Source organism: Bubalus bubalis, chromosome 5, assembly GCF_019923935.1.
Source record: "Bubalus bubalis isolate 160015118507 breed Murrah chromosome 5, NDDB_SH_1, whole genome shotgun sequence".
NCBI classification, from domain to species: Eukaryota; Metazoa; Chordata; class Mammalia; order Artiodactyla; family Bovidae; genus Bubalus; species Bubalus bubalis.
This window is the reverse complement of record NC_059161.1, coordinates 7,950,015-7,974,014: the sequence shown is the minus strand read 5'-3', so window position 1 is coordinate 7,974,014 and position 24,000 is coordinate 7,950,015. Positions and strand designations below refer to the sequence as shown.

Sequence of the window (24,000 nt, the reverse complement as noted above, 5' to 3'; positions counted from 1 at the left end):
CAGAAAAACCCAAATGAACTTTTTGGCCAACTCAATACAATACCCTACCTGACCATGTCCAGTAACACTACAAAGAAGGGAAACTCTATTTCAAAGAAGTTCTTATTGTTAGCTCTTTTTTTCTTAAACTGAGTCAAAATCTGCCCCTCCATTTCTAAAAAGCACTCTGCTACTAGACTTACTGCACCTGGAGAAACTAAAGGCACGGAGGCAGGATAGTGTGATAGTTTAAAGCATGGCTCTGGAGTCAGAACGCCAAAGGCTGAATCCCAGCTTTGCTACTTTCTAGCTGTGTGACCTAGTACAAGTTGCATGACCTCTTGGTGCTTCAATGCCCTTACTTATAAAATGGAGATGGTAACTACCGTCTGAGAGTTGCCACGACAACTAAATGCGTTTACAAAGAGAGAGAACATTACGCTGACCACAGTAAGCTCTAAAATGCTTATTTTTGTTGTCTTTAGTATTATTCCCACTAGTATTAAGTATACTGAAAGAATAATTCATTATTCTTGCCAATCATACTTATAAATACTGAAAGATAATTAATGCCATCCGCTCCACCCCAAGCCCTCTTCCAGGACAAACCCCCAGGCTGCCTTCAATCATTTCTTCCATGGCTTGGTTCCCAGACCCTTAATCAGCTGTCAGTTGTCTCTTTACAGTACAGGTACCTGGAGCTGAACACAAAATTCCAGGTGTGCAGAGCCAGAGTAGGACAAGACCATCATTTCTCCTCTTGGGAAACTAGACTTCAAACAGTGAAAACTGGAACTCATTCCTTCGTTCGACAAACATCAATGAGCTCCTACAGAGAATCAGGAACTGTGCTATTTGTGAAGACAAAATAGAAAGATTCTATCTGGAAGATCTGCCAGATATGGCTCCCCTAGAAAAACGTCCATGCCCTAATTCCCGAACATGTAAATATGTTACCTTACATGGCAAAGCAACTCTGCAGATGTGATTCAGTTAAAAATGTCAAGATGGGGACATTATCCCCAATAATCGACATGGGCCTGATGTAAGCACAGAGTCCTGCTAAGAGGGAAGAAGGCAGGTCAGGGACAGACAGGAGAGAGGATGATGGAAGCAGAGGTCAGAGGGACACGCTCTGAAGATGGAGGAAGGGGCCAAGAATAAAGGAATGTAAGCAACAGAGAACATTAGCAAAGAAAAAAAGACGCCTCCCCCTCGCCCCGCCCCGCCCCCACCCCACCACACGGAGTCTCTAGAAGGAACACTACCCTGACAACCCAGTTTGGACTTCTGATCTCCAAAACTATAAAATAACCAATTTCTGCTGTTTTAAGCCACTAAGTTTATGATAATTCGTTACAGAAACAATAGGAAACTAATATGCCACCCCTATCCTCAATTAGTTCATGGTCAAGTGGGAGGAAAGTACTTCATTAAAAGGGTTTATATAAAACATCAGAATATTTTAATCTAACTGTTATAAACTAAAAACTTAAGCTGCAAGAAAATGAAACCTGACAACAAAATTTTGTATTCAGTTCTCAACTTAGCATTTTTCAGCTTCCATCTCACACTGCTGTCAATCTTAATATCCAACATAACTCTAAGTCCTTTTATACGAACTGCCCTTGAGCCAGATCTCTGCTGTTCAAGATTGGAAGAAAAGCAGGCAGATGCATAAGCCCCTAGTTCAGAAAAGTTACTGATGTGATATTGTATCCCTTCCCTGGAAAATTCTCAACCTATTTGAAGCCTTTTTGATCACCAGAATCATGCTCACCACATCTTACACTCCCCAGATTAGGGGCAGCTGAATGAATCAAAAATTTTAATAATATATTTTAAGTGAATTTTGTATTAAAGTATGCTTAATTTTTTTTTTTAAAGTATAAGGCTTTCAAAAAAGCAAACTCATTCCAGTAATTACTACTTAGATAAAAAACTGAATTCCCTCTCTGTCCTTTCAATTCCACTAAAGGTGACCACTAGCACGACTCCTAACACCCTAGTTTATTTAGTTTTGCCCATTTTTGAACTTCCCAAAAAAAAAAAATGGATTCACAAAGCACTAACTCTTGCTGTGTCCACCTTTTTCAGTTCTACCTTTGCAAGTCTCATCCATGTTGTGTGTTAAGCAGATTTGTTCATTCTCATTAATGTGGCGAATTCCATTGTATAAGCAATTTGCTTACACTTTTGTCCATTCTACTACTGATGAACACGTGAGTTGTTTTCAACTTCAAGCTATTAGGAATAATACTGCTCTGCACATACTATTACATGTCTTTCGGTGCAAATGTATCTGCCTTACTGTTCAGAGTTTATCAAGAACAGAGTAGCTCAGTCATAGGAGATGCATCTGCCCAGTTTTAGTAATGATACTGCAATACTGCAAAACAATTTCCAAAACAGTTATACTAACTTCCATACCCATCAACCATCATGTATAAGAGGTCCAGTTTTCCATATTCTACCCAGTACTCAGCATTGACAGGGTTTTGTGTTTTTTAGCCACTCCGGTGAGTATAGAGTGATATCCCATTATAGTTTTAATTTGTATTTCCCTAATTACTAATGCACTCCAGTGTTCTTGCCTGGAAAATCCCAGCGACGGCGGAGCCTGGTGGGCTGCTGTCTATTGGGTCGCACAGAGTTGGACATGACTGAAGTGACTTAGCAGAAGCAGCAGCAGCAGCAATTCCTAATGAGGTTAATCCCTTTTTCATGTTTATTGTGTATTTGAAAATCCTTTTTGGGAAGTGACCTGCCCATTTTTCTGCTGGGCTATCTTTTTCTCAATGATTTGTGAAAAACTGTTTCTACATTCTGGGTATGAGTCCTTTATTGGATATAGCCCTTACAAATACCTTCACCCATCATGCAAGTTGCCTTTTCTCTCTATGGAATCTTGCCATGAACAGTAGTTCTTACCAATATTTTCTTCTATAATTAGCGTTTTTTGTGTCCTATTCAATAAACCTTGTCATAAAGGTGTTCTACTTTGCTTTCTTCCAGAAGCTTTCTTGTTTCAGATCTCCCACTTAGCCGTATGACATATCGATTAATTTTTGTATACAGGGTGAGGTAGATGATCAAAATTCACCTTGTCCATTTGGATAACCAATTGGCCCAGGAACACTGACTGAAAAGACTGTCCTTTCTCTAGAGCACTGCAGAGCCACTTCTGTTATCAATCAAGAGATCTCAGATGTGTGAGCCTGTTTATGGATTCTCTACCCGGTTCCATGGTCTATCTGGCATTGTATCCACACCACACTGACAAACTACATACTCATCCAGCAGCTTAAATCTTCCAACTTTGCTCCTTTACTAAGATCGTCTAGAATTCCCATATATATTTTAAAATTAGCTTATCGGCTATTTTTGAAAAAAAATCTGTTGGGATTTCAATTGGGCTTATAATGAATCCACAGAGTTATCTGTGGAGCGGTGATTTACCATCTATTATTTTAAGTGTTTTAAATCTCAATGTTTTAGCTTACAAAGAATTTTTATCACAAATGGGTGAATTTTATTAAGTAGTTTTTCTCCTTTATTCTGTGGCTAAATTACAATTATTGATTTTCTAATGTTAGACAAAGTTTACATTCCTGGAGTAAATCCAACTTGGTCACGGCTCCAGTTCAGTTCAGTCGCTCAGTCGTGTCCAACTCTTTGCAACCCCATGAATCACAGCACACCAGGCCTCCCTGTCCATCACCAACTCCCGGAATTCACCCAAACTCATGTCCATCGAGTTGGTGGTGCCATCCAGCCATCTCATCCTCTGTCGTCCCCTTCTCCTCCTGCCCCTAATCCCTCCAGCATCAGAGTTTTTTTCAATGAGTCAACTCTTTGCATGAGGTGGCCAAAGTACTGGAGTTTCAGCTTCAACATCAGTCCTTCCAATGAACACCCAGGACTTATCTCCTTTAGGATGGACTGGTTGGATCTCCTTGCAGTCCAAGGGACTCTAAAGAATCTTCTCCAGCACCACAGTTCAAAAGCATCAATTCTTCGGCGCTCAGCCTTCTTCACAGTCCAACTCTCACATCCATACATGACCACTGGAAAAACTATAGCCTTGACTAGACGGACCTTTGTTGGCAAAGTAATGTCTCTGCTTTTGAATATGCTATCTAGGTTGGTCATAACTTTCCTTCCAAGGAGTAAGCGTCTTTTAATTTCATGGCTGCAATCACCATCCACAGTGATTTTGGAGCCCCCCAAAAATAAAGTCTGACACTGTTTCCCCATCTATTTCCCATGAAGTGATGGGACCAGATGCCATGATCTTAGTTTTCTGAATCTTGAGCTTTAGGCTAACTTTTTCACTCTCCTCTTTCACTTTCATCAAGAGGCTCTTTAGTTCCTCTTCACTTTCTGCCATAAGGGTAGTGTCATCTGCATATCTGAGGTTATTGATATTTCTCCCAGCAATCTTGATTTCAGCTTGTGCTTCTTCCAGCCCAGCGTTTCTCATGATGTCCTCTGCATATAAGTTAAATAAGCAGGGTCCCATAAATACAGGTATAGGTCACTAGATCTGGTTTACCAATACTTCCTTTTAGGGCTTTTGTGTCTTTTCCATGAGAGTCTGGCCTAGAATTTCTTGTAACCTCCTTATCAAGCTTTAGTAACAAGGTTATGCTGGCCTCATAAAAGCAGTCAGGGAGTATTTCTTCCTTTTTATTTTTTTAAATGTTTGTCATATTGCACTAGTGAAGCCATCTGGGCCTGGAAATTCTACTCTGAAAAGGTTTTTAAATACAAATTTAATTTCTTTACAGATATGGGACTACACAAATTTTCTAGCTCTTGTGTCTTATGAGGTATTTTATTCAAAAAACCTGTCCATGTCACCTGAATATTTAAATGTACTACCATCAAATTGTTCACAATAACATCTGAAGATTTAAAACATCTGTAGGACATGTAGTGATAACTCCCTTCTTTCCTGACACTGGTAACACCATACATCATTGGAGGGAAGGAAAGAAGGGAAGGTAGTCATGCTTTAGATAACAAAACCACTGTTGTGGGAATATTCTCCAGCAGAATTATGCAGAGCAAGACCAACGCAGATGGAGCAGGTAAACAATCCAGCAATTCTCTTTCAACAGCTTTGACCATCAAAAACAACTGTGAACCTGAGGGAAAGGAGACAGGAACTGAAGGAGAAGGAAACAAACTGTAATGCTATAGGGTGGCCAGCAAGACAGTGCAGGAAGAAAAACCACCAAGCCGGGCGTGTAACCTAGACACCCAGCCCTCTATCCACAAGGCGTTCATGGCCTCCTGAATTCCACCCATGAACTTCAATGCCTTTTCTCATACATCTTTATTTTCACAAACCTCTGAAATTCGGGAGTGCATTTGATTATATGTGTGGAGAGCAAGAGCATTTCCAGGGACTCTGTCACCAGTAAGAGTCACAGATTCTGTCCTGCCACAGTGCAACTGTTGCAAATACTGCAAAATATCATTTACATAGGCATCACTGCTTTGAAATCCTGAGACCTTATCTGATACAGCACTGAGTTTTGATACTTAATGGATTGATTTTTTTTAAAAAGAAATACAGTATAATTGTGGGGGTTTTGTACTAGTTTGACTGCTGTTTCAATAGAATTTGTAACTATGTATTTTTAACGCCTTTTAAAAATTGGCTTCCCCAGACTTGAAAGAAGTCCATGGCAACAAAAAAAAAAGGGTAAAGCACCCGACAAGGCATCAAGGATCTCACCCATGCCAGGGAGCTCCCAGGCAACAGTTAAGGAGCGCCTCCCCTCGGCTAGGCCCTGCCCTGGAAGGAGCCCAGATGAGTAAGGTTCACCCTGGCTGAAAGCATTAGCCGCTCAGTCTTCTGTCCACTTCTTTGTGACCCCATGGACTGTAGCCTTCCAGGCTCCTCTGTCCATGGAATTCTCCAGGCAAGAATACTGGAGTGAGTTGCCATTTCCTTCTCCTGGGAAGAGAGAGGAGACCCCATGGATCAAACCTGGACCTCCAGGATTGCAGGTGGATCCTTTACTGTCCGAGCCACCAGAGAAGCCCATCACCCTGGCTAGTTCCTGACATTACCTAGAGTTAACACCAACATAGAGCCACCCACAAAAATGACTGCTATCTCCAGAGACTTGGCCTTCACCCTTAGTCTATATAACCTACTTCCCAAGGAGGGGGCAAAATAAACAATAAATAAAGCATAGGCTTTGATCCAGAAAGAGAAGTGCAAAACCCGACCCCAACACCTACTCTCTGTGGCTCTGGCATCTCCTCTAAGCCTTTCTTTCTTCTGCTGTGAGGAGGGTTAATACTATCCTTCCCGGTTACTGCAAGATTTAGAAATACTGGATTTAAAGCACCTAACAAGCACATCATCCCTGTTACTATTAGTTAAATCTTTCAGGTCAGAGCTCAGATCCAACACTTAATGACAATTATGGTCTGTCACTGAACAAGAGGGGAAAAAAAATACAGAAAAGATGGACCATGAACACCGGAAGGAAAAAAAAATCATACTTATTCTTCAAAGTCCAGTATAAAGCCCCCTCCTCAGGAAAGCTTTCCCCCTCCTCTCCTAGTGTTCCCACAGCATTTACCACGGGGCAGTAAACACCTAGCCCTGCGAATGAATGAAGGAGGAACACAAAACAGTAAGGACAGAAACAATGAGTTTCACCCCATATGATACAAACCACCCGGGGTGCCAACTCAATGGCCTGACCGCCCTGATCCAAGAGCCACGAACCAATCAAGCGGGACATTTCTTAACGCCAATGCCATCCATCCTAGTACGTCTCCCGCCCGCTTTGGTAGGAACTGCGGGGAGGAGGGCCTTCCCACGTAAAGACTGATGCTACCTAAAGGTCAGGCGTAAAAGAAAAGAGGGAAACTTTAGTCCGGAGAGTAGAAAGCAAGAAGTCTCTAACTTTGGGGGGGGTGAGGGGGAGCGTTGTCCCTGGAGCCGCAGCAAGTCAGGCTGGCGCATTTCTAAGACCGCCAAGGGGTCCAGCGTCCACACTTCGCGCAACAATGCCAACTTGGGACGAGGCCAGGGAGAGGGGGCGCTGGCAGGGGCGCGCACGGACTCGGCCGGCCACTGATCCGGGCGCACGGCCACTGTCGCCGCCGCCGCCGCCGCCTTTGTCTCCAGCGCGGGAGCCGGCGCGTCCTCTGCCCCGCCTCCGGGCGCGCACGTAGGCACGGGAATGGGAAACGGAAAGCGTCTGGTGCGTTTCTTTTTGTCTTCCAACCTTAAGCAAAAAGTCAACACCTAACTTCCCGAGGACTCTCTACGGTCACCAGCTACCAACCTCCGGGCCGCGCCGGGCGGCGGCGATGTTCCCGCGCGCCCCGAGCTCCCCCACAACCCTCGGCACCTCCGAGTCGGCGGCGGCGGCGGCGGGCTTCGCGGGAAGCCGCCCTCTTCCCCGCGAGCGGCGGTTGGAGGCCCAGCCCCGCGCGCGTCCTCGGAGCACGTCCCCGCCCTCGGGCCGGCGCGCGCCGCTCCGGGCTGCAGGGCTCGCGAGCGGGTGGTGCCCGCTGGGAACTGTGGCCAGCAGGCCGCGCGGCTGGAGCGGACCAGTGGGAAGGCGGCCCGCCCCTCCGCACCGGGAGCGCCCGGAGCCGGCCCACCGGGGTCCAGCCCCAGCTCGCCCGCGGGCCCGGGTGCCTGCGCTTAGCAGCGCGCAGATCTCTCCACCCCTATTTGTTAATAGCAGACACCGATCTCTGCACCCCTTGTTAATTGCAGGCACCGATCGCTCCTCCACCTCTGTTTATAATTGCAGGCACCGATCGCTGCACCTCGTTTGTTAATTGCAGGCCTGCGGCTGCCAGCAGATTTAAGAACGGAAGTCACCTGAAATCCGGCTCTAGTGGTCCCCACGGACGTTTTGCAGGCTAAAAGAGGTAGCTTGGTGGGGTGGAAAGAAAGCGGGCTTTGCTGCTCGGGCGGCTTCTAGAACTTGCCGTGTGATCTTAGCCCCTGTGAGCCTCCCTGTCCTCCTCTGTAAAGCGGAAATAAGCTTCCCTGCTTTCCTGAAGAATTAAGAATGAAGACCAAAAGGGATGAACTTCGTGAACGGCAGAGCAACTTACAAGGATGATCAGCACTGCGGAATGTTGTGTCAGTGATTTTGAGTAGGTTGTAAGAGTGGGAGATCTGAATCTGTCTTGGACCGTGACTTCCTGCCAGGTGTTACTCAGAGGCCTCCAATGCCAGGGCTGCCAGAGTTCCACAGACTTATCTGACCAGGAGAATCCCACCTGGGCTCTTGTGAAAACTGCTGGCACTTGGATCCTTCTTCACGCTGAAAGAATCAGACTCCCCAGGGGACGAGAGCCTCAGGTGGTTCTGTGATCAGATACATGTGGATAACTCTGCATTAGATCAGTCGCTCAGTCGTGTCCGACTCTTTGCGACCCCATGAATCGCAGCACGCCAGGCCTCCCTGTCCATCACCAACTCCCGGAGTTCACTCAGACTCACGTCCATCGAGTCAGTGATGCCATCCAGCCATCTCATCCTCTGTCGTCCCCTTCTCCTCTTGCCCCCAATCCCTCCCAGCATCAGAGTCTTTTCCAAGGAGTCAACTCTTCGCATGAGGTGGCCAAAGTACTGGACTTTCAGCTTTAGCATCATTCCTTCCAAAGAAATCCCGGGGCTGATCTCCTTTAGAATGGACTGGTTGGATCTCCTTGCAGTCCAAGGGACTCTCAAGAGTCTTCTCCAACACCACAGTTCAAAAGCATCAAGTCTTCGGCGCTCAGCCTTCTTCACAGTCCAACTCTCACATCCATACATGACCACAGGAAAAAAAAACTCTGCATTAGGTAGCAGGAAAACACAGTGCTCTTTCTTCTAGCAGTCATTGAAATAGTCCAGGAGATTATGTTTCTGACTGCAAAAATTCTGTGGGAAACCAGAGTACAAACTCTGAAAACAGATACTAGCTTCTGTAAGCTCCCACCATCCCCACCCTCAACCATAATACAGGATGATGTTAAGGAAGCGAGTGTTAATAAACTAGCCCCAAGTAGGAGTGCCAGGTGTAGCAAAAATTCAGCCTGCCTAATTACAGTTGAATCTCAAATGAACAAAGAATGATTTTTCAAAATATCAGTATAGCCCATGAAATATTTAAGACATGCTGATTTTTTTTTAATTTGTTGTTTATCTGAAATTCAAATTTAATTGGGCATCCTGTATTTGATATGGCAACCCTCACCCAAAGGGTTTGGCAGACTGAGAGATGGAGTAAGAACTCAGCAGAGCAAGTGTCAGACTCAGGGTCAGGAATGATATAACAGCTCCTGTGTTATTTCTAAATGACACTATTGGATAGTAATGTAGGTTCATTATCATTTACCTTTAACCCCATTCTGCACACACAACATATTCCCTGGAAAACACAAAACGAAAATAAGAGCTGATTTCATCATAGTAAATTAAAAAGTCAATTAAATTAAAATAGTCAAATTTTAAAAGTAAGCAATAGACTGGGAAAAGTATTTGCAGAAGCTATGATACAAAGTGTTATTACTTACTAAGTATAGATTAAATACAATCACTAAAAAATAGAAGCCAGTTGTAGATGAGCAAGATACATGAGTAAATACTAAAAAAAAAAAAAAAGAGAGAAAGAAAAACATAGGATGTACAATTAGGAAAAAAAACATATTGCAAAAAGTTCAAAGTAGTGCAAAGTAAAATAACAATTTTCCACCAAAAAAATTAACAAAAATTAATAATTTTAAAGGCTGGCAAGAGTGCTGTGTGATAGCAGTCGGACATTTTTTAGGTTGGTAAACAATTTGACAGCATCAAAACCCTTACAATTATGAAAACCCTTAATGTTTAAATCTTGATTTTGAACTTTGTTTACGGGAATAGATTCTAAGGAAATAATCCATAACTTAGAAAATGCTCTTTACAGTTTTAATTTTATTTATTTTTTGGGCCGCAGGATTCAGCGTCTTAATTCCCTGACCAGGTATCGAACCTGTGCTCCTTGCGGTGGCAGCACAGAGTCTCCATCACTGAACTTCCAGGGAAGTCCCTCAATTTTAAATTACATCATTTCAATTTTATCATAATAAGGAAAATATTATAATGTACCAAAATATACTAGAGAAGAGGGGGAATATCCTGAAATCCTGTAATTTTCCAGACATAAAGAAGTGGAAATTAAACAAAAATTTACACATTCTGTGATCTATTATATTTGCAACCTTTTAAAAATAATGGTAACTATTCATATGTAATATGATCGTAACTAAGTGCTTTTTAAATCTATGCATGGAAAAAATGACTGGAAAGGAAATAAAGTTAAATCTGGGTGGTAGAACTTTATTCTTAATTTTTTAACATTTTTGTTGAGATTAATTTGATAATAGATAAATCTCAACATGGTGCCACCTAAAAAACAAAGGACTTGTCTTATCAGTTTTAAAAACTCTAAAATCTCACCTTTGCACACTCATGCATTAAATGCTGAAGCTATCTAATAGTTAAAACATTTTCCCTAAATATAAACATAGAAACACCTTAACCAATTCTGCACATTATCTGTTAACCTAGGATCTATCTTAGCAAATTGTTCTATGCTTAATTTATCAACTTAGTCATTTACATAACCATATAGTAATTAAAGTTCCTTAAGTATTTTTTAAATTTAGCAAATTATATGAAGCCTTGGGTTTTTGTCCCATCAAATTACATTCTCAACGGGGGCAAGCTTAATTGCATGGACTTTTTAAAAATTGTGTAGTAAAATACCACAATGTTTACCATCATTTTGTTGCTGTTGTTGCTGTTGCTAAGTCACTTCAGCCGTGTCCGACTCTGTGCGACCGTAGACGGCAGCCCACCAGGCTCCCCCGTCCCTGGGATTCTCCAGGCAAGAACACTGGAGTGGGTTGCCATTTCCTTCTCCCATGCATGAAAGTGAAAAGTGAAAGTGAAGTCACTCAGTCATGTTTGACTCTTCGTGACCCCATGGACTGCAGCCTACCAGGCCCCTTCGTCCATAGGATTTTCCAGGCAAGAGTACTGGAGTGGGGTGCCATTGCCTTCTCCTATTGTTAAGCATACAGTCCAGAAATGTTAAGTATGTACCCTTTGTTATACCACTCCAGAGTCTTCCTCTTGCAGCACTGAAACTCTGTACCCATTAAACAGTAGCTCCCCACTACCCTAGTCCCTGGCAACGCCATTCTACTTTCTGTCAGTGAATTTGACTACTCTAGGTCACTTATGTAAGTGGAATCTTACAGCATTTGTCCTCTGGGTGTGGTTTGTTTAACTTAGCATAATGCCTTCAGGGCTTAGCTTTATTGTAGCATGTGTCAGAATTTCCTTCCTTTTTAAGGCTGGATACTACTCCATTGTATGTATATACAATTGTTATCCATTCTCTGTCAGTGGACACTTGGGTTGCTTCTGCCTTTTGGCCATTATGAATAATGCTGCTATGCACATGGGTATACAAATACCTCCTCCAGACTCTGCTTCCAATTCTTCTGGGTTTATGAGGAGAAGCGGAATTGCTGGATCACACAGTAATTCTATTTTTTTCATATTTTTGTGGAACAGTCATACTGTTTTCCACAGCCACTGCACTCTGTTACATTTTATTTTCCCACCGGTGTACACAAGGATTACAAGTTCTCCACATCCTCACCAGTGCTGTTTTATTGGAATTTATTTGTTTTTTTGTTTGTTTCTTTGATTTTTGATAGCAACCATCCTAATGGGTATGAGATGATCCCATCATTGTGATTCTGATTTACATTTCTCTAATAATTAATGAACCATCCCCAAGGGGAAAAAAAAAAGCAAGAAGGCAAAGTGTTGTCTGAGGAGGCCTTACAAATAGCTGAGAAGAGAAGAAAATTGAAAGGCGAAAGAGAAAGACATATCCAACTGAATGCATAGTTCCAGAGAATATCAAGGGAGGGAAGAAGCCTTCTTAAGTGAACAATGTAAAGAAATAAAGGAAAACAATAGAATGGGAAAGACTAGAGATCTCTTCAATAAAACTGGATATACTAAGGGAACAATTCATGCAAAGATGGGCACAATAAAGGACAGAAACAGCAAGGACCTAACAGAACCAGAAGAGATGTCAAGAATACACAGAAGAACTACACAAAAAAGGTCTTAATGGCCTAGATAACCATGGTGGTGTGGTCACTCACCTAGAGTCAGACATCCTGGAATGTGAAGTCAAAGCATTAGGAAGCATTGCTATGAACAAAGCTGGTGGAGGTGATGGAATTCCAGTTGAGCTATTTAAAATCCTAAAAGATGATAGTATTAAAGCGCTATAGTCAATATACCAGCAAATCTGGAAAACTCAGCAGTGGCCGCAGGACTGGAAAAGGTCAGTTTTCATTCCAATCAGAAAGGCAATGCCAAAAAATGTTCAAAGTACTGTACAGTTGCACTCATTTCACAAGTTACCAAGGTAATGCTCAAAATCTTTCAAGCTAGGCTTAAATGTATAGGAACTGAGAACTTCCAGATGTACAAGCTGGATTTAGAAAAGGCAGAGGAGCCAGAGATCGGATTGCCAACATCTGTTGGATCATAGAAAAAGCAAGGGGATTAAAAAAAAAAACAAACATTTACTTCCGCTTCATTGACTACACTAAAGCCTTTGATTGTGTGGATCACAATAAACTATGGAAAATTCTTAAAGAGATGGGAATACCAGACCACCTCACCTGCCTCCTAAGAAACCTGTATGCAGGACAAGAAACAACAGTTAGAACCAGACATGGAACAACGGACTGGTTCAAAATTGGGAAAGGAGTACGTCAAGGCTGTATATTGTCACCCTGCTTGTTTAACTTACATGCAGAGTACATCATGCGAAATGCCAGGCTGGATGAATCACAAACTAGAATCAAGATTACAGGGAGAAATATCAACAACCTCAGATATGCAGATGATACCACTCTAATGTCAGAAAGTGAAGAGGAACTAAAAAGCCTTTTGATGAGGGTGAAAGGAGAGTGGAAAAGGGCTAGCTTAAAACTCAACATTCAAAAAATGAAGATCATGGCATCTGGTCCCATCACTTCATGGCAAATAGATGGGGAAACAATGGAAACGGTGAGAGACTTTATTTGGGGCGGGGGGCAGGGTTCCAAAATCACTGCAGGTGGTGACTGCAGGCATGAAATTAAAAGAAGGTTGCTCCTTGAAAGAAAAGCTATGACAAACCTAGACAGCGTATTAAAAAGCAGAGACATCACTTTGCTGAAAAATAAATGTAGAGTCAAAGCTATGGTTTTTCCAGTAGTTGTGTATAGATGTGAGAGTTGGACCATAAAGAAGGCTGAGCACTGGAAAATTGATGCTTTTGAACTGTGGTGCTGGAGAAGACTCTTGAGAGTCCCTTTGACAACAAGGAGATCCAACTAGTCCATCCTAAAGGAAATCAGTCCTGAATATTCATTGGAAGGACTAATGCTGAAACTGAAGCTCCAATACTTTGGCCACTTGATGCAAAGAGCCAACTCAATGGAAAAGACCCCAACGCTGGGAAAGATTGAAGGCAAAAGGAGTAGGGTGCAACAGAGGATGAGATGGTTGGATGGCATCACCAATTCAATGGATAGAAGTTTGAGCAAACTCCGGGAGATAGTGCAGGACAGGGAAGCCTGTTGTGCTGCAATCAGACAGGACTTAGAGACTGAACAATAGCAATGATGATACTGACCATCTTTCATGGCTTATTGACCATTTACAAGTCTTCTTTGGAGAAATGTGTATTCAACTCTTTGGCCTATTATTTAATCAGGTTGTCTTTTTGCTGAACTGTTGGAGGAGATCTTTATATATTCTCGATATCGGATACATGATGGATACATGATTTGCAAGTATACGATTTGTCAAATATATTATTTTCTCCCCATTCGTGGGTTGCCCTTTCACTCTGTTGATTGTGTCCACAGAAATTTTAATTTTATGGCTTAAAAAATATATTTATTTGTATTTATTTACTTGGCTGCACTGGGTCTTAGTTGTAGCATGCAGGATCTTTAGTTGCAGCATATGAGATCTAGTTCCCTGACCAGGGATCAAATCCAGACCCCTTGCATTTCAGAGCAAGGAGTCTTAGCCACTGGTCCACCAGGGAAGTCCCAACTTTATGACTTTTTAATTTTGATAAAGCCCAGTTTATCTATTTTTTACTTTGTTGTCAGCTCTTTAGGTGTCATACCCAGAAAATCATTGCCAAATCCAATGCTATGAAACTTTTCCCCCTAATGTTGACCTGTTTTCTTCTAATAATTTATAGTTTGTGTTCTTTAGAGTAGATGTTTGACCCATTTTGTGTTAATTTTTGTACATGATGTAAAGTTAGGGTCCAGATTCATTCTTTTGCATATGAATTTCCAGTTTTCTCAACACCATTTGTTGAAACACCAGAGTATGTAGAGGGGAAAGAATGGATGGTTGGATATTCAGTTCCTGTTGAAAGTGAGAGGTAAGATAGATCTATCACCAGGATAAAAGTTGAGAGAAGAGGACTGCCCCCCACACACATGCAATGCTTTATACACAGGTGCGATTATCTGACCTTCAGTGATCTGTGCCTGTCTCAGAGCAAAGCATCAGGGTTCTGGCGCTCCCTGATTCCCAGCTGAAGGGCCACTCCAGGGCCTAGATATTGCCCGAGCTGCCTTGCCTTGGAAGACTTCTGTTCTGACCACTCAAGTAAAGCCAGAGAGATTCCTCCCTGGAGTTAAGAAGCAAACCGAGGCTAGAGTAAATTGACCAAAATTGATGATAATTGAGGTTTCAAAGAGGAAACTAATTTCTGACTTGGTATTATGTCTCTTTAAAGCAAAAATATCAAAATTAGCATGTAAATGTGGGTAATTAATGGTCAGTCACTCTTTATACCATTATTTTAATCCTGAAGTCATTAATCAGGTGCCTTCACTGGGTCTGTTTCTCTCTGGACCTCTTAGTTAATGGGGCCTGAGTAGTCTGGTGGGGCCTCCTGTCTAGACAGGCAACCCCGAGCACCTGGGAGCCACTCTCCAGCCTGCAAGACTGGTGCTTGGGAGGGATTAACCAGCCAACTCTTCTTTGTAAATTCAACTATGACTCATAGAAATTATACTGATTCCACAGAGGCACAAATGGTTGTTAAGACTTAATTGATAAAGGCTTGAAGACAAAGGAGTGAATTCATAGAAATTCATAATTTCTAATTATGAAATTTCAGGCACAGGCCATAATGGGGAAGATTCAAGGGCCTTCTCAACCCTCACCACCTGCACAGGCTCTCATCTGCTCCACGTGCAGGGATGTCAGCTCCGCTAGATGGTGATTTGCAATAGTTAAGCACTGACCTAGCAATTGTCCAGCATCTACTTCACACACAGCACAGACTGAAGGCTGAGGGAGGTTTTTTTTTTTAAGTGGAAAAAAGTCTTGTCCTGCAGGAGGTTGTAGTGTAGCTGGGGTTCAATCTATCCATAAATACTGAGAATGGGCTCATTATCAGTAGCCTAAATTCTACAGAACATAATTTAATGTCACTTCCTCCAAGAAACCTTTCCTGACCATCCTGGCAAAATTACTCCTTACCCAGTCATTCGCTATTCTAGCACATCATTCTTTTATATTTTCCTGCAGCACTACCACTCTCTGAACTTCTCTTGTTTTTTTTCACATGTTTATTATCTATGCCAGTATTATTCAGGCTAATGGCAAGACATAATACATTTGTAGATTGTAAAATAAAGCTAATGGGTTATAACCAGACTTAATTTTTTTTAACAAAGTGCAATAGAATAGAGTAGAATAGAAGGAACACATCATTGGATCTTTATTAAGAATTGTGAACTTGTCGGAAATACTGAATCCGGTTGCTATGAGCAGAATTAAGAGAAATAATGGAAGGTTATGATGAATTTCAGTTGACTAGTACAAGTTATTCTGTCTTCTACTAATAAATATCTCATTTGAGTTTTTGGTATATGATGTGAGTATGACCATTATTACAGGACAATTAACAAAATATATTTTATATTATGCAGACTTCATTGTAAAACATTTTTCTGAAAGGACATTATCAAATAGGATATGTTTCAGGTTTGCATCAAATGTACATTTAATTAAATTAGCCTGATTTTCCTTTAATGGGATTTGTCCCTATGATTATAAGAGAAAAGAATGTTGAAGGGAAAATTGGAGGCCAGTTCAACCTCCAGATATCTAGAACTGTAGACAATCTTGAGAAAAATATCAGCTTTAATTGTAAGCTTCAACTTCGTTGGAGATGCATGCTAAAAAGAAAAAAAGATTGGAAGATTTTGTGAGGCAAATTATTTACAGTATTTGTTTCGGTGAGTAAAATCCAACAAAAGTGACAAGTCCCAATATATTGTTTGTAATGACGCCGTCAGAACTAAGAGGACTCTTTGAAGCATAGCATACTGAACTTGTCAACAAGCCTCTCAAACACTTGTAAATGAAAACAAAAGACAAGTAAGTATTGGCACAATTTCTTAGTTGTTTTACAGATCGTTAATACGATTTCTGTTGCATATGGTTTGGCAAAAGAGAAAATGGCTCATATAGATGTTAAAACATTACTCTAACGTGAATAGAAATGATGCATGTGATTTTTTAATGCTAAACCAGCTGATAAATTAAAATTTACAACTCTTTGGGATAATACTGTTTCTAGTTGGGTCTACATTATTGCAGAATCTTCCAAAGCCATGCTCCTCATGTGGTTAAAACCCAGTATTGAGTCTGAGATCCATCCCCAAAATAGCATGGATGCTATTTTGTTATGTAAGTTATTCAGCTCTTCTAGTTTATACTAGATGACAAGGGATGTATGTGTGTGTGCGTGTGTGTCTATGTGAGTTTAAATTTAACTTCACACACATTTTTTTTTTTGCTAAGTCGCTTCAGTTGTGTACGACTCTGTGCAACCCCATAGACGCGGCAGCCCACCAGGCTCCCCAGTCCCTGGGATTCTCCAGGCAAGAACACTAGAGTGGGTTGCCATTTCCTTCTCCAATGCATGAAAGTGAAAAGTGAAAGTGAAGTCGCTCAGTCGTGTCCAACTCTTAGCGACTCCATGGACTGCAGCCCACCAGGCTCCTCCATCCATGGGATTTTCCAGGCAAGAGTACTGGAGTGGGGTGCCATTGCCTTCAATTGGATCAGATATGTTAACAAAACTGGAAAAAATGCCTCATTGATCAATATCTATTAAACTGGAAAAATAATAAAGAAAGTATGAGAAATGGAACCAGCAGAAATGGCTAGAAAACAAAAAGTTATTTGAATATTGTTAAATCTACTAATAATACTTGTGCTTAGAAATCAGCATCATAGGAATTCTACTTATATCTAGAAATTATTCTGCTGGATCTCATGGAAGTGTTAAAAAAAAAAAAACATGATGAAGGTTGTTATATATATTAAAGACAGCTCATGGACTAGTCAAAATATTGATGTGTTTTGTTCAGATTGGAGTTAGCCAGACCCTCCTGCTGAAGCATACTGAATAAAGTTCATTGATTGTCCTACGGGAACCCAGAGGGAAGTATTAAACATAATAAGTAAACTCAGAAATGACAGTCACATTTTTCTAGTGAAAAAGCAATCTCATTTGGCAAGCAATCTCATTTTTAGAGATGATGTTTGGGATTCAGAATTAGTATATTTAACTGATATTGATATTTTTAATGAACTGAAATTTATAACTTCAGGGAGAAAACAACACGATAATTCAACAAGCGAAACATGTCTAGGATTCCAAGTGACATGTTGTTATGGCAAGTAAGACATGAAAGCAATCACCCTAGTTCCTTTTTGTTCCCAGTATTGTTGCAACATATTGAAAAGGACAGTAAGGACAGAGACTGAAATCAAATTCAGTTCAGTTGCTCAGTCATGTCTGACTTTTTGCAACCTTATGGACTGCAGCACACCAGGCTTCCATGTCCATCACCAACTCCCAGAGCTTGCTCAAACTCACATCCATCGAGTTGGTGATACCATCCAACCATCTCATCCTCTGTCATCCCCTTCTCCTCCTGCCTTCAATCTTTCCCAGCATCAGGGTCTTTTCCAAGGAGCCAGTTCTTCGCATCAGGTGGCCAAAGTATTGGAACTTCAGCTTCAGCATCAGTCCTTCCAATGAACATTCAGGACTGATTTCCTTTAGGATTGACTGGTTTGATCTCCTTGCTGTCCAAGGGGCTCTCAAGAGTCTTCTCCAACAACACAGTTCAAGAGCATCAATTCTTCAGTGCTCAGCTTACTTTATAGCCCAATTCTCACACCCATACCTGACTACTGGAAAAGCCATAGCTTTGACTAGAAGGAAAAGCCATAGCTTTGTCAGTAATGTCTCTGCTTTTTATTATGCTGTCTAGGTTGGTCATCAGAGAAGGCAATGGCAACCCACTCCAGTACTCTTGCCTGGAAAATCCCATGGACGGAGGAGCCTGGTAGGCTGCAGTCCATGGGGTCGCTAGGAGTCAGACACGACTGAGCGACTTCACTTTCATTTTTCACTTTCATGCATTGGAGGAGGAAATGGCAACCCACTCCAGTGTTCTTGCCTGGAGAATCCCAGGGACAGGGGAGCCTGGTGGACTGCCGTCTATGGGGTCCCACGGAGTCGGACACGACTGAAGCGACTTAGCAGCAGCAGCAGCATGTTGGTCATAACTTTTCTTCCAAGGAGCAAGAGTCTTTTAACTTCATGGCTTGCAGTCTCCATATGCAGTGATTTTGGAGCCCAAGAAAATAAAGTCTCTCACTGTTTCCACTGATTCCCCATCTATTTGCCATGAAGTGATGGGACTGGATGCCATGATCTTAGTTTTTTGAATGTTGAGTTTTAAGCCAGCTTTTTCAATCTCCTCTTTTACTTTCATCAAGAGGCTCTTTAGTTCCTCTTTGCTTTCTGCCATAAGGGTGGTGTCATCTGCATATCTAAGGTTATTGATATTTCTCCTAGCAATCTTGACTCCAGCTTGTGCTTCATCCAGCCCAGCATTTTATATGATGTACTCTGCATATAAGTTAAATAAGCAGGGTGACAATATATAGCCTTGACGTACTCCTTTCCCGATTTGGAACCAGTCTGGGTAGGGGTATTGTTACATTCCATGTCTCAGTTTCAAATTTGTAATCATTACTTTCCAGAAGAGAAATGATAAATATTAGGAAAATTCCTTCAGATGAAAAAACTATTTTCTTTTTGAAAATTCTGAATCATTGACCTAAACTTGGTGCCCCAAAGAGGCAGATGAATTATTGCAGCTTAGTTCTTCATTTTTACTAAAGGATGATCATAAGGCATTAAATTTGTTACCAATTTTAGGGTGGGATTAAAGAAGACTCCCCGTTGCCAGATAAAAAGAGTGCATCACTATTACCATTATGGTATGAACCAGGATTTTCAAACTTTAAAACTGATTAAAACAAAGGAGAGAAACAGGCTTGTGCATTGACACACAGAGTATGGTCCTTGTATGTTCTGGACAGGAATGAACTGAGAGGCTTACAAGCACCGAGTGCATTAAATAAAATCTTGCCTAATTTTTGATTTTGTATTGCTTATTTTGGCATATTTTTCTATGCTGCTTTCAAGTATTAATAAGAGAATATTAATTTTACATTTTTTAACGTAGTAAAAGTGTTATTTTACAAAACTTTTTTATGTTGTTGGGTGGGGAAAAGAGAAGAGAAGGAATAAACTTCTCTGTTATGCAAAAAGCATTCTTGTAGGAGGTGTGATTTGAGAGAAGGTCCAAAAGCACCTGAGCTGCCAGTGTCTATCCTGCCCTGAAACCAACCCCTATGCAGTTGTCCCCTGCCTTTTTGGCACCAGGTACAGTTTCATGGAAGACAGTTTTTCCACAGCCTGAGTAAGGGGAGGGGATGGTTTGGGGATGATTCAAGTGCATTACATTATTTGTGCCCTTTATTTCTAATCTAATGCTGCTGCTGATCTGACGGGGGGGTACTGGTCCTCGGCCCAGAGATTGGAGACCCATGCCTCTAGAACATAAACTCCAGAAGGGCAGGAGTTTGACCTGTCCTGTTCACCACCAAATCTCCAGAAGTACGTAGCATAGTGCGTATGACACAGTCAACAAACATGAATACGTGAACTAGCTAATTTGGAAGGGCAAGAATTAACAGTTTGTGATTTATCTCTTGTTTGCATTATCCAGACATCTTTCTCCCTTTGACAGATGTGAGTTTTAGAAAACATAAAGAAAAGCTGCAAGAGTCATTTCCTATGAGGGCCTCCAGGTTGATAAGAACCAGGAAGGGCTCCCTTCTTAGTTTGGGAGGGAACTGTAGATGACCTTGAGTTCTAGACCATAGGAAGCACTGGATGGGGAGTGACTGAGAGAACAGGAGAGATTGTGTACAGGTCAAACTGCAAGCTTACAACAGACCATTACTTTTCAGACTTCATAGAAAGCAGCTGTGCCTTGTGTAGGGTTGTTGAGCTCTTTTTTAGCTGAGACAGTCTAGTCCCCATCCTTCATCTTATGGAGGTGGAATAAGCCTAAAGTGAGAAGTAGAAATGAGAAATGGTCTTTAGATGCTGAGGGAAGAAACAGAGTCAAACTTAGGTTGGCCTTCATTTTTTTATATATAAAATGGGGATAATATTCATACCATATCATTGAGATGGTATGAGGATTAACTGAAATAATAAATGTGAAATGCTAAGCACAGTGCCTGACCGATAATATGCACTCAATCATTATCAACTATTATTATTACCATGAGCAATAGAATGTAAGATGTTTGGAAATATTAACTGAGGTTTGATTTCTTTCTGCTTCTTCCCTCTTCTCTTTCCTCTATCATTCTGTCATATTCCATGCATACTGTTCTCTATCAAGGAGTGGGAAAAGCTGAAAATAAAAAGTCTGTTGAAGGTCTGAATGGATTTATTTTAAACTCGTAGTAGAGTCAACATCTTGAAAAGCAGGACTTTCTTTTAATCCAAAAGCTGTGCGTTTTGAGAAAGAACAAAACAAGTGTGAAACTATTTCCTGATTTTTGGCGTGGGGCCCAGTGAACACCCCACGAACCAAATCCCAGGACTAATGACTGAGAGAAACTCACTGTTAGGGCAATGTTTTTCAACTGTGGGTTGAGACCTGCTCTTGGATAATAAAACTGATGTATTGGGCTAAAACCAGAATGAATGGAATGGAATAGAAAATACCAGAGTACGTTGCAAGGAGTAATGGTAAACATTGTTTCATTAAGCTGTTGTATGCATGTAGTTGGTCACAATATGAAATGTGTTCCCTACTGTAGCCATAGTCAATGAAGTTTGCACATGCCAGGAGTGCCATAGCAGAGGGCACATGTGTCTGTCCTCCCAGAATGTCCCAGGAAGAACAACAGCTCCTGGAAGAACTGCTACATCTGGAATGGTGCTCGGAGAACACAAAAACGGTAACCTAGATGGTTACACAGAGTTCTAGGCATCTTGCCAAGGTGGGAAAAGATGTGAAAATTTGTTGTGGCCACCAGGAGAAAGGAATATGAGACCCTGAGTGAGCCAAATAGACATGAAAAACCCAGAGTCTAGACTAGGATGAAATAGGCAAGGAGAAGCAATGATGAAAACTTGGACTTAGGAACTGATGCTGGCTCAGAACAATGGGGCCATGTGGGAAGATTTGCCGTCAGTGGACAGAGCATCATGGTGAGCCAGATGTTGCTTTCCTCCCCAAAACAGGGTAGACATAAGCTCTACTCCCCAGACAGATGTCCTCTACAGCTACAAAGACTGAAAGAAGGAGGAGGACTAAAGAGAAGAAAACTCCCAAATAACTACCCAAAAGAGATTATATTTTAATCTGTTTTAAAACAGAATTAGAAAACAGCATGGAAGGAACTTCCCTGGTGGTCCAGTGGTTAAGAATTCACCTGCCAACGCATGGGACACGTGTTCGAACGCTGGTCCAGGAAGATTCCACATGCTGAAGGGCAACTAAGTCCGGGACCACAACTACTGAGCCCACATTCTAGAGCCCATGCTCGGCCACAAGAGAAACCACTGCAATGAGAAGCCCACACACCACAACAAAGAGTAGCCCTTGCTCACCGCAACTAAAGAAAGCCTCCATGCAGCTACAAAGACTCAGTGGAGCCAAAAGTAAATAAATAAAAGAAAAAGCTTTGAAACAAGCAAACAAACAAAAAACAGTATGCAGATACCTCAAAAAAAATAAAAACAGAAGTATCATAATTCAGCAATTCCACTTCTGGCTATTTATCTGAAGAAAATGAAAAGCTTAACTCAAAAAGATATATGTACCCCCATGTTCATTGCAACATCATTTACAACAGCCTGCAGATGGTGACTGCAGCCATGAAATTAAAAGACGCTTACTCCTTGGAAGGAAAGTTATGACCAACCTAGACAGCATATTAAAAAGCAGAGACATTATTTTGCCAACACAAATCCATCTAGTCAAGGCTATGGTTTTTCCAGTGGTCAGTATGGATGTGAGAGTTGGACTGTAAAGAAAGCTGAGCACCAAAGAATTGATGCTTTTGAACTGTGGTGTTGGAGAAGACTCTTGAGAGCCGCTTGGACTGCAAGGAGATCCAACCAGTCCATACTAAAGGAGATCAGTCCTGGGTGTTCATTGGAAGGACTGATGTTGAAGCTGAAACTCCAATACTTTGGCCACCTCATGTGAAGAGCAGATTCATTTAAAAAGACCCTGATGCTGGGAATGATTGAGGGCAGGAGGAGAAAGGGATGACAGAGGATGAGATGGTGAGATGGCATCACGGACTCAATGGACATAGATTTGGGTAAACTCCAGCAGTTGGTGATAGATAGGGAGGCCTGGCATGCTGCAGTTCATGGGGTCACAAAGAGTCAGACATGACTGAGCAACTGAAATGAACAGAACTGAAGATATGGAAACAAAGTGTCCATCTATGGATGAATGGATAAAGAATAAGTTATATATATATAAATTACTTATTTTAAGTGTGTGTATATGTATATAATTCAATCACAAAATGAAATATATGCAAAAATCCTCAACAAATTATTAGCAAACCAAATTCAACAATATATAAAAAGGATCATACACCATGATCAAGTAAGATTTATTCAAGAGATGCAGATACTTCAATATCTGCAAATCAATCAATGTGAGATACCACATTAACAAAATGAAGGATAAAAATCACATAGTAATCTCAAGAGATGCAGAAAAAACATTTGACAAAATTCAGCACCCATTCATGATTTTAAAAATTCACATCAAAGTTGGTATAGAGGGAACATATTTCAACATAATAAAGACCTTTTATGACAAAGCCACAGTTAACATCATACTCAGTGGTTAAAAAAAGAAAAAAAAGATTTTCCTCTAAAATCAGGAACAAGACAAGGATGCTCACTTGTGCCACTTCTATTTAACATAGTATTGGAAGTCCTAGCCACAACAATCAAGCCATAAAAAGAAATACAAGGCATCAAATTGAAAAGGAAGAAGTAAAATTGTGCTATTTATAGATGACATGATAGCATATATATTGATAGAAACCCCTAAAGTCTCCACCACAAAACTATTAGTACTAATCAACGATTTCAGTAAAGTTTAAGGATACAGATTGCTATACAGAAATCTGTGCTTTTCTGTACGCTAGTAATAAACTGTCAGAAAGAGAAAGCAGGAAAACAAGACCATTCAAAACTGCATCAAAAAGAATAAAATATCTATGAATAACCTTAACCAAGGAAGCCAAAGACCTATACTTGGGAAACTATAAGACACTGATGAAGGAAATCGAAGACAATACAAATAAATGAAAAGTTACCCTGTGTTCATGGATTGGAAGAATTACTATTGTTAAAATGTCCATACTAACCAAAGCAATCTACAGATTTAGTGCAATTTCTATCAAAATACCCATGACATTTTTCACAGGATTAGAACAAATAATACTAA

At 41.1% G+C, this 24,000-nt stretch overlaps 1 protein-coding gene across 1 annotated transcript in view; it reads right to left on the bottom strand.

Moving 5' to 3' along the window:
- HHAT (hedgehog acyltransferase) overlaps positions 1–24,000 on the bottom strand; it is a 346,658-nt gene that overhangs the window by 319,440 nt on the left and 3,218 nt on the right. Inside the window, exon 2 of the mRNA XM_045165642.1 lies at positions 7,299–7,689. Coding sequence (XP_045021577.1) covers positions 7,299–7,689 — 391 coding nt within the window. The remainder of the gene's footprint in view (positions 1–7,298; positions 7,690–24,000) is intronic.